An 11,334-nucleotide genomic window follows, 5' to 3' on the forward strand; every position below is an offset into this window, starting at 1 on the left:
TTCTCTGAAGGTTTGACATTCTTTGAGTCACATGGGTGTAATGAATGGCAAGTAGTCACACTGTGTCCTGTCTTACGTTTGTTGTATGCATGCAAAGGGCTCTTGATCAATGCTATAATTTATCTAACTTGCAGTGAATCTTGCAGTGAAGCTGTTTTGATTACTCCAACAAAAAATGATAATGAAATAATCCTGTGCATCATTTTAAAATGAGTAAAATCACTTAAATTATCAATACTTCTGGTTTTACTTGTGAAAGCAGTGTCTTAAAATAAAACAAAATTAACCTTTAAACTCAGCCTTTCTGTAGGTGGTGGCTGGACTTAAATCATAAAAAAAAAATCCTCATCAACATGAGTTATGTGAATCATCACTTATGTTCGTGTGTGTGTGAAATTCACTGTCTCATAAAGATACTGTGATATCAGGAAACTCCTCCAAGGTGAAGGCATTTGTATTGGTTCTCAGTATGAACCTGTGAATGCTGTGTCATTTCTAATGGGTGTGTGGTTCAGGGTCATGGCTGCAATCTAGTATTTATTTTACATGGTGAGATTAATTTTAAACATAGGTATTTTGAGTATTGGGTATTAAGTAGAAGTTGGCTCCAAAATAAATTTTATAAATAAATAAAACTCCACAGCCCCACACCCTACACACACACACCTATCATTACTCATCACTGATACATTATTAGTCACAGTCCTAAATAATATGATAAAAGGTTTTCAGCACTGTAGCCAGGCTGACAGAGAGTCACAGCTCTACTGAGCCAAGTGTTCCCATAGCTCTCAGTAGTTACAACTTCATGAGCTTCTTCAATGATACAATTCTAACTATTAGAAACAAAATTCACCAAGACCTGCCCTTAACTGGCACCGACTTATCTCTTAACTCAGGAACCTTAGAAACAGCTGTAGAACCAGATATATGTTTAGACTGTTTTGCTTCCCTCAATCTTTACCAACTAACTTCAATAATTTCTTCATCTAAACCATCAACCTGCCTCTTAGACCCCATCCCGACTAGGTTGCTTAAAGATGTTTTACCCTTAGTCAGCACTTCTATACTAGATATGATCAATCTATCTATATCAACAGGCTATGTACCACAGTAAGTAGCTGTAATTAAACTTCTTCTGAAAAAGCCCAAACTTGATCCGGATGTTTTAGCCAACTATAGACCTATATCTAACCTTCCATTTCTCTCTAAGGTCCTGGAGAAAGCAGTTGCTAAACAGCTGTGTGACTTTCTACAGAGCAATAGTTTATTTGAGGATTTTCAGTCAGGATTTAGAACTCATCATAGCACAGAGACAGCACTGGTGAAAATTACTAATGACCTCCTTATTGCATCAGACAAAGGACTTGTCTCTGTACTGGTTTTATTAGATCTTAGTGCTGCATTTGATTGATTTGACCATTGACCATCAGATCCTATTGCAGAGACTGGAACATTTCATTGGCATTAAAGGAACCGCTCTAAGCTGGTTTAAGTCCTATTTATCAGATCGATTTCAGTTTGTACATGTTAACGATGAGTCCTCCATGCATTCCAAAGTTAGTCATGGAGTTCCACAAGGATCTGTCCTCGGACCAATCCTCTTCACTTTATATATGCTTCCTTTAGGCAATATTATCAGGAAATATTCCATAAGCTTTCATTGTTATGCAGATGATACTCAGTTATATCTGTCGATCAAGCCAGATGAAACTCATCAGCTAGCTAAACTTCAAATGTGCCTTCAGGATGTTAAAACCTGGATGACCTGTAATTTTCTAATGTTAAACTCAGATAAAACTGAAGTTATTGTTCTGGGGCCCAAGCAACTCCGTGATGCATTATCTTTAAGATATAGTTTCCCTTGATGGAATCACCCTGGCCTCCAGCACCACTGTGAGGAATCTTGGAGTTATCTTTGATCAGGACATGTCGTTTAAGTCTCACATTAAGCAAATTTCAAGGACCGCCTTTTTTCACCTACGTAATATTGCGAAAATCAGGAACATCCTGTCTAAAAATGATGCAGAAAAACTAGTCCATGCATTTGTTACTTCTAGGCTGGATTACTGCAATTCCTTATTATCAGGCTGCTCGAAAAAGTCCATTAAGACTCTTCAGCTAATCCAGAATGCTGCAGCACGTGTTCTGACAGGAACCAGGAAAAGAGATCACATTTCTCCTGTCTTAGCTTCTTTGCATTGGCTTCCAGTAAAATCCAGAATAGAATTTAAAATCATTCTTCTTACCTACAAAGCTCTTAATGGTCAGGCACCATCTTATCTTAAAGAGCTCATAGTACCTTACTACCCCACCAGAGCACTGCGCTCCCAGAATGCAGGATTACTTGTGGTTCCTAGAGTCTCCAAAAGTAGACTAGGAGCCAGAGCATTCAGCTATCAAGCTCCTCTCCTGTGGAACCAGGTTCCAGTTTGGGTTCAGGAGGCAGACACCATCTCCACATTTAAGAGTAGGCTTAAGACTTTCCTCTTTGATAAAGCTTATAGTTAGGGCTGGCTCAGGTGAGTCCTGAACCATCCCTTAGTTATGCTGTTATAGGCCTAGACTGCCGGGGGATTTCCCATGATGCACTGAGCTCCTCTCTCCTCTACTTTCTCTCCCTCTGTATGCAACCTCATCCCATTATTGCATGTTACTAACACAACTTCTCCCCTTTCTGGTAGTCTTGTGCTTTCTCGTCCCTCTCCTCTCTCCTCCTATCTCTTCCTGCAGGTTTTCTGGCTCTGGAGCTGTGGAGTCTGGATCTGTGGTTGCGGGTCACCTGCTGCCCCCGTGTTCCTGCTCGACACCCTCTGCTACAACAACTATTGTTACTAGTCCTATTATTATTATTGTTATTATATTTATTAACATTACGACTGTTATCATTAACACTACTTTAAGTATCTGTACCATTTTTCATTTAGTCTATAGCAACATCACCTTTATTGTCTGTACCTCTGTGTGTATAATGTGTAGGCTGCCTCCCTCCCCTCTCTCTCCTTCCATCCCTCTCTTTTTCTCTCTGTTCCTCTCCTGCCCTCTCCCTCTCTCTCTCTCTCGTCGTCTCTCTCTCTCTCTCTCTCCCTCTCTCTCCTTCACCCGAACCGGTCGAGGCAGATGGCCGCCCACCCTGAGCCATGGTTCTGCTCGAGGTTTCTGCCTCTTAAAAGGAAGTTTTTCCTTGCCTCTGTCTCCTAGTGCTGCTCTTGGTGGGAACTGTTGGGCTTCTGTAAATAACATCATAGAGTACGGTCTAGACCTGCTCTTTTATGAAAAGCGCTGTGAGATAACTGTTGTTGTGATTTGGCGCTATATAAATAAAATTGAATTTAATTGAATTTAATTAATTAAACAAGTAGGCTATAATAAGTATAAATAAGATATTAAATCAGTATTTTATTTTAGGAGGTTAAAAAAGTAGCTAAGTAACTTTTACTCTGAGTAAATTTTAAATGAGCTACTTTTTAATTTTACTTGAGTAGATTTTTATACCAGTAACTTTACTTGTACTTGAGCTGTCTTCATGGAGTTGCTTAATGTGACAGTAAGTTTGTACAATAGACTGCACAATAGACACACTCACACCTAAGGACAATGTAGAGTCACCAATCAACCTAGACCGCATGTCTTTGGACAGTGGGAGGAAGCCAGAGCACCCGGAGAGAACCCACGCAGACAACATGCAAACTCCACACAGAAAGGCCAGGGCAACCCTTCCCACTTCAGAATTTGACCATTTAAAGGAGTCTGCCTGTCTGAATTTGTTGCTAAAATGCTGTGAGGGCAACACGATTCTGCTGTAATATTGCTTAAGTGTAACATATAATTAATGATACATGTGAATTACATCATGTGTGTATCCACTATCGTTCAGTTCACCTTTCAGCTGATTGTTGACCAGGTGCTGAGCCACCGCGTTGCCTGGCAAGGTCTTATTTCTCTTCAGGGAATATTTGGAGGCATTTCCATGTCATGCAAACTAGAATGTGGCTGAACAATCTCAGCTGTCTCTGTGCTGACAAAGCAGTTTTGTGAGGCTGAGGTTCACAAGGTACTCCAACAGGTTATCAACTCAATTCAATTCAATTCAATTTTATTTATATAGCGCCAAATCACAACAACAGTTATCTCACAGCGCTTTTCATAAAAGAGCAGGTCTAGACCATACTCTGTGATGATATTTACAGAAGCCCAACAGTTCCCACCAAGAGCAAGCACTAGGCGACAGAGGCAAGGAAAAACTTCCTTTTAAGAGGCAGAAACCTCGAGCAGAACCATGGCTCAGGGTGGGCGGCCATCTGCCTCGACCGGTTGGGGTGAGAGAGAGAGAGAGAGAGAGAGAGAGAGAGAGAGAGAGAGAGAGAGAGAGAGAGAGAGAGAGAGAGAGAGAGAGAGAAAGAAAGAAAGAAAGAAAGAAAGAGGGATGTAAGGAGACTTTTTGACTTTTTAAAACCACTTTAATAAAACATCACTGATTCACAAACATAGCAACACTCAATAAGTCAGAGAATCAAAACCGGTTGACATTTAGAAAAAAGAAAAACCTTCCACACGAATAAAAACATCAAATTAGCTGAAAACATGACTAAAACTTACTTCTTCATCCACCACAGAACAGATGACATCATCATAACACCACTGACGTACAAACACATCCAAGCTATTCATCAGCTGATGGAACTTAAAATCCACTAACACTCTGGCTTTGACCAGAGAGGTGAACACAGGGACTACATCTCCACACAGCCGTCCTTCTACCTGCTTCTTCCTACTCAAGTATATGGACAGTTTGGCTTCTCCTAAAATAAAATTTAACAGTTGCCACTTTGTTGCATTGGTCTTCCTGTAACCTGCTCCAAAAACAAAAGCAGTGTTAGACCACACTTCATTAAAAGAAGAAAACAAGCACCCCAACACATTGAACAGTTCCCCCAGTCTGCTGCACTCTAAAAAACAATGAACAACAGTTTCCAGCAGCCCACAGAAAGGACAGCCGTCAGAGACAGAGGGATTAATCACAGAGATAAAAGAATTCACTGCAACAGCCCCATGTAATATTCTCCACTGTAAGTCACCTGTACGCTTCTTTAAAGGAAGTTTGTAAAAGACTCTCCAGGTGGGCTTCACAGCGTTACTAACCCCCAGTTTCTCCCTCCACACCGTGTCACTTCTACCATTTAACTTGTTTTTACACAACACCTTCACACAACACCTGTAAATCATTTTACCCGTCACCGTGTGCAGATCTGGGACCTTCTGATGCCTGACATCCAACAATAGACTAGAACAACAGTCAAGATTGGGTACCAGTCCCAACTCTGGAAAAGGGTCCTCTTCGTCCGGAGCTTCCTCACCTTTCCAGTACATCCTCAACAGCTCATTATCCGCTGCTGTTAGTTTGTTAGTCCAACCATTCAGAATGTTCCTCACGTGACGCACAGATTTTAGTCCAATTAGTGCAGCCACAGCCTCAGTGTTCATAAAACCAGGTCCAGCTACATCCACTATCCGTCTGAGAGTTGTAGCGCCAGCAGAACGGAGTGTGTGATGGAGGCCTGGTGTACCACTGTCCTGTATGTCCATTGTGGATCCACCGATCAGAGGCTCGTTCAGTAACCAGTACAGGGAGACTGACGGCTCCAACCGTCTCTTCTTAAAAAGGTGCCAGGCCTTAAAAACTCCCTTATAAAAATCAGTTTTCAAATTTAAATAACCAACATCCATTAAAAACAAAGCAGTGTCAAGTCCTAACCTGTCTGCTCTCCTTAAAATGCTGCTTGCAAACTCTTTCCACACTGGGTATTTAAAACCAGTCAGATATCTCTGTGCAAATTGAAATCGAAAAGTTGCCACTCTGCTTGCTAGGTGTACCAGGCCTTGCCCCCCTTCTTCTTTTGGTAAAAAAAGCACACTCTGAGGTACCCAGTGTAACCTGTCCCAAAAAAAGTCCACTAAAACTGCTTGTAGTTTTGAGAGTAAGCCAGCAGGTGGCTCCATACAAGCTAAACGATGCCACAGTGCTGAAGCTACAAGGTTGTTGATTACTAGAGTTCTTCCTCTAAAGGACATCTGAGCAAGCAGCCATTTCCACTTTTTCAACCTTCCTTTCATCGTCTCTATCATGCCCTCCCAGTTTCTTTTCACCATTTCTTCTTTGCCAAGATAAACACCTAGATACTTTATACCATCATTTCTCCATCCCAACCCCCCCGGCAGGACCGGAAGACCACCAAACCAGTTTCCAACTGCTAGAGCTTCACTTTTTGTCCAATTCACTTTTGCAGCAGAGATAAGACCAAACTCAGACACAATATTTCCAACAATATTAATTTCAGCTTGATTTCTGACCAGGAGCATGACATCATCAGCATAAGCAGATAAAACGTGTGTGTGGTTAAAACCTGGTAAAACCAAACCATGAATACAGGACCGGATTCTGTGTAGCAAGGGCTCAATGGACAATGTATACAGCATCCCAGACAGAGGACAGCCCTGTCTGACACCCCTGCCTACTGTGAAGGGAGCACTCAGACCCCCGTTAACCTTCAGCACACTCTGAATGTCTCTGTACAAAACTTTTATCATAGCAATGAGACGTGGGCTGAGACCAAAACGCTCCAGAACTTTCCAAAGATAAAGGTGCTCAACCCTGTCAAACGCTTTTTCTTGGTCTAACGAAATGAGACCAAGGTCAGTGCCCAAAGAACTAGAGACATCCAAAACATCCCTGATTAATGACACGTTGTCTGTGATGGACCTACCAGGCACACAGTACGACTGATCCAGGTGAATGATTTCCTCCATCACCTGCTTCAACCGGTTAGCTAGAGCCTTGGACAAGATCTTGTAGTCCGAACAGAGGAGGGAGACTGGGCGCCAGTTTCTGACGTCCTGGAGGTCTCCTTTCTTCGGCAGCAGAGTTATTACAGCTCTCCTGCAGCTCAGAGGCAGGGTCTGATTTTCAAAACTTTCATTGAACACATCTAACAAGTCCTGACCAAGCTCTTTCCAGAAGGTCTTGTAGAACTCGACAGGAAGACCGTCAATACCTGGGGCCTTCCCTCCATCCATCCCCTGCAGGGCAGCATGCAGCTCTTCCAAAACCAGAGGCTCCTCCAGCTCAGGATGGTCATCTCCAGAGATTCTGGGCAGGCCTTCACTGAAACACTCAAACAGTTGTTCATGCTCCACATGCTGCGCTTTATACAGCTCAGAGTAAAACTGCACCACCCGTCTCCGGATCTCATGAGGCTCCGTGAGTTCTTCCCCATCAGCTGACTGTAGTGTGTGGATGTACCTGCTCTGCCCATTTGTCTTTTCTAAGCCAAAGAAAAACTTGGACGGAGCGTCCATCTGGTTGATGCTCTGGAAACGTGAACGAACCAGTGCTCCCTGGGCTTTGGTGCCCAGCAGGTCTGCTAACAAAGCTTTTTTAGATTTGAGGGCTTCAAAATGCTCTCGATTTCCTGTGGACTCAATCAAGCCTAAAAGTTCCACTATCTCAGTCTCTAGAGTCGTCATTGATCTAGTAATGTCCCTCATGACATTCAGAGTGTACTGTAGACAGAGCTGTTTGATTTTAACCTTCCCACAGTCCCACCATTGTCTTAAAGAAACAAAACTGTTCCTTTCAGCCCTATGCACCTTCCAGAAATAAACCACAACATCTTTGAAATTAGCATCACTGAGTAAATTGGTGTTAAAATGCCAGTATGCACTCCGTTTTTCAGTTTTTGCAATAAAAGCACTGCAGACCACTAAAAAATGATCACTAAAATGTACAGGTAAAATACTACATGCCTTAAAAACACTAAAATGATGTTTAAAACAATAAAACCCGTCCAGTCGAGCCAAAGAAATAAAATTTTCTCTTGTATGCACCCAGGTGTACTGTCGGTCTTCAGTGTGCAACCTCCTCCAAACGTCCACCAAATCATTATTACTTCATTAATTGCCTTTTTCGAAGCAGCATGAGGTTCAACATGATTCCTGTCCAAAGAATCATTCTGAGTACAATTAAAATCTCCCCCTAAAAACAAAAAATCATCTGAACCAAAACTAGTCAGAGTGTCACTGAGAGTATTAATAAAACGGACTCTGTCTGAGCCGACATTTGGAGCATAAACATTAATGAATGTGAGAGTGAAACACTCAAACTTGGCTCTGACCATCATCAGCCTTCCTTCTATCACTTCTTTAAGTTCATAAGAAATCGGCAGAAACTTTTTAGAGAAAAGGATGGCTACCCCCCCGCTCACTGAGGTCAAGGAGCTTAACACGACCTCGCCGTCCCATTCTGATCTCCAGTCAGTTTCACTGGACCTGTCGCTGTGTGTTTCCTGGACAAACATCACATCAACACTTTTCAGCTTCATCAGCTCATATAGCTGCATCCTTTTCCTGATGTCCGCAGCGCCATTTAAATTCAATGAAGCAACTTTAAAATCACTCATTGAAAAAATAAAAAAACAACCAGACAGCACACACAGACTGAGAAAAAGAAAACCTTTAGTTTGATTCCTCTCCATCTTCTTCATTAAGTTCATGTCTGATCTTCACCACTATTTTCCTCAACCTGTAAACCTCCTGCTCAGTTAAACCCTCTCTTCCTTTGGCCCTCAGCTGTGACTTGACTGAGTTAAGAAAAGCCTCTTTGTCTGGAAAGAAACTTTCAACTTTTACCCCTTTTACGTTCTTTGTTTTCTGTAGAAACAGTTTGATTTTCTCAACCCCATAAATCTGTTCATTCAGCTCTCCTGGTGTTATTTTGTTCAGTGAGACATCACTCTCACTGTCTGCATCAAAACGGCCTTCCACACTGGAGTCATACTCCGCCATCGACTCCTTCACACTCTGCTTCTGTTTGTCTTTGCTGACTGTAACCTTCTTTGCTTTTGAGCCTTTACTGTCGATTTCAGATTTTCTTTTCTGCCGAGTGATTGTCAGGCTGCTCTCCTCACCAACCATGTCTATATCTGCACTTCCTGCCAAAATCTCCTCTGGCCCAGCTGTCTTACTATTTTGCGTCTCATCCTCCTCCTCCTCCTCCTCCTCCTCATCTTCATCCTCCCCATTTTCCTCCTCCTCATTATTTTCAATATCAGCACCCACAGTCTCACAGCTCTGTTGAGACTCACCTGCCTTGTTTCCCTCATCACTGATGCTTTGACAGTTTGATGTGTCCTTTTCTCTGCAGCTAACAGTTTGATTTCCTCCCTCCATCTGTTCACCATCACCACTGTTGTCTCCACCTGTTTCCTCCTCCCTGTTCTTCATTTCAGCTCTGCCTCTTTGCTCCTTGTCACTTATTCCTCCCTTTTTTCCAGCTTCCTTCTGCCCTGATGTTCCCTCTCCAGCAGTCTGACCAGATTCAGTACCAGCAGGTTTTTCTGGACACACTCGGATCACATGACCCTCCTTTCCACAGCCGAAACACTTCATAACGTCTGACGTGGCAAACAGAACATAATCAAACCCATCAATTTTCAGCCGAAAAGACAAGTTCAACTCTTCCTTGCTGTTATTCAGGATCATGAATAACTGTCTCCTGTGAGACACCACATGCTGGAGCAAAGGAGACTTACACCCAGACAGGGCTTTTTTAATAGGGGACACTATTTTCCCATGCCTGGAGAGTTCTCTCTCCAGCACTTCATCTCTGATGAACGGGGGGACGTTAGACAAAATCACCCTTCTGGCCGGTGAGGCCAGAGGCAGCACTGGTACGAAGGTTTCATTCACCACAATACCGCTTGTGATGGCGGCGTTAGCTTTTTTTACTTCGTCCACAAAGATCACCACCGCCCCGTTCATCCTGGCCGCAGATCTCACGCTGCCGGCCCCGACAACCTCCGCCACCGCTAACGCACACTCCTCTACGGAGCAGCGGAAACCCGGACAGATCTTAAGTCCGTGTTTCCTCGTCAGCCTGGAGAACTCCATGCTGCCGAGCAGCGAAACGCTGCCCGACACAAAAAAACACGACAACAAACAAACACACACACCTGACAACAACAACTAACCTTAGAACTACACACAGTAACACATTAAACCGACATGAAACAAGAAAAAGTTTAGAAAAACACTCACTCGCTCCGCGAACTCACACTCACTCCACACTCACGCATCCACTCAGAGAGAGAGAGAGAGAGAGAGAGGGGAGGGGGGCAGCCTACACAATATACACACAGAGGTACAGACAGTGAAGGTAATGTTGCTATAGACTAAATGAAAAATGGTACAGATATTTATAATAGTGTTAATGGTAACCATCGTAATGTTAATGATTATAAAACAATAATAACAATAAGACTAGCAACAATAGTGTTGCAGTAGAGGGTGTCGAGCAGGAACACGGGGGCAGCAGGTGACCCGCAGCCACAGATCCAGACTCCACAGCTCCAGAGCCAGAAAACCTGCAGGAAGTGATAGGAGGAGAGAGGAGAGGGACGAGAAAGCACAAGACTACCAGAAAGGGGAGAAGTTGTGTTAGTAACATGCAATAATGGGATAAGGTTGCATACAGAGGGAGAGAAAGTAGAGGAGAGAGGAGCTCAGTGCATCATGGGAAATCCCCCGGCAGTCTAGGCCTATAGCAGCATAACTAAGGGATGGTTCAGGACTACCTGAGCCAGCCCTAACTATAAGCTTTATCAAAGAGGAAAGTCTTAAGCCTACTCTTAAATGTGGAGATGGTGTCTGCCTCCTGAACCCAAACTGGAACCTGGTTCCACAGGAGAGGAGCTTGATAGCTGAACGCTCTGGCTCCTAGTCTACTTTTGGAGACTCTAGGAACCACAAGTAACCCTGCATTCTGGGAGCGCAGTGCTCTGGTGGGGTAGTAAGGTACTATGAGCTCTTTAAGATAAGATGGAGCCTGACTATTAAGAGCTTTGTAGGTAAGAAGAATGATTTTAAATTCTATTCTGGATTTTACTGGAAGCCAATGCAAAGAAGCTAAACAGGAGAAATGTGATCTCTTTTCCTGGTTCCTGTCAGAACACGTGCTGCAGCATTCTGGATCAGCTGAAGAGTCTTAATGGACTTTTTCGAGCAGCCTGATAATAAGGAATTGCAGTAATCCAGCCTAGAAGTAACAAATGCATGGACTAGTTTTTCTGCATCATTTTTAGACAGGATGTTCCTGATTTTCGCAATATTACGTAGGTGAAAAAAGGCGGTCCTTGAAATTTGCTTAATGTGAGACTTAAACGACATGTCCTGATCAAAGATAACTCCAAGATTCCTCACAGTGGTGCTGGAGGCCAAGGCGATGCCATCCAGGGAAACTATATCTTTAGATAATGCGTCACGGAGGTGCTTAGGCCCCAG

General features: G+C 43.1%; 1 protein-coding gene across 1 annotated transcript in view; it reads right to left on the reverse strand.

Moving 5' to 3' along the window:
- The window catches only part of zanl (zonadhesin, like), a 115,549-nt gene extending 108,025 nt beyond the window's left edge, over positions 1 to 7,524 (reverse strand). Inside the window, 1 exon segment of the mRNA XM_038730452.1 lies at positions 6,765 to 7,524. Coding sequence (XP_038586380.1) covers positions 6,765 to 7,524 — 760 coding nt within the window.
- Between the last annotated feature and the right edge of the window lie 3,810 nt (positions 7,525 to 11,334).

This window comes from Micropterus salmoides, unplaced genomic scaffold (genome assembly GCF_014851395.1).
Source record: "Micropterus salmoides isolate LMB-PRFRI ecotype aquatic unplaced genomic scaffold, ASM1485139v1 Ms_hic_scaffold_2, whole genome shotgun sequence".
Lineage (NCBI taxonomy): Eukaryota > Metazoa > Chordata > Actinopteri > Centrarchiformes > Centrarchidae > Micropterus > Micropterus salmoides.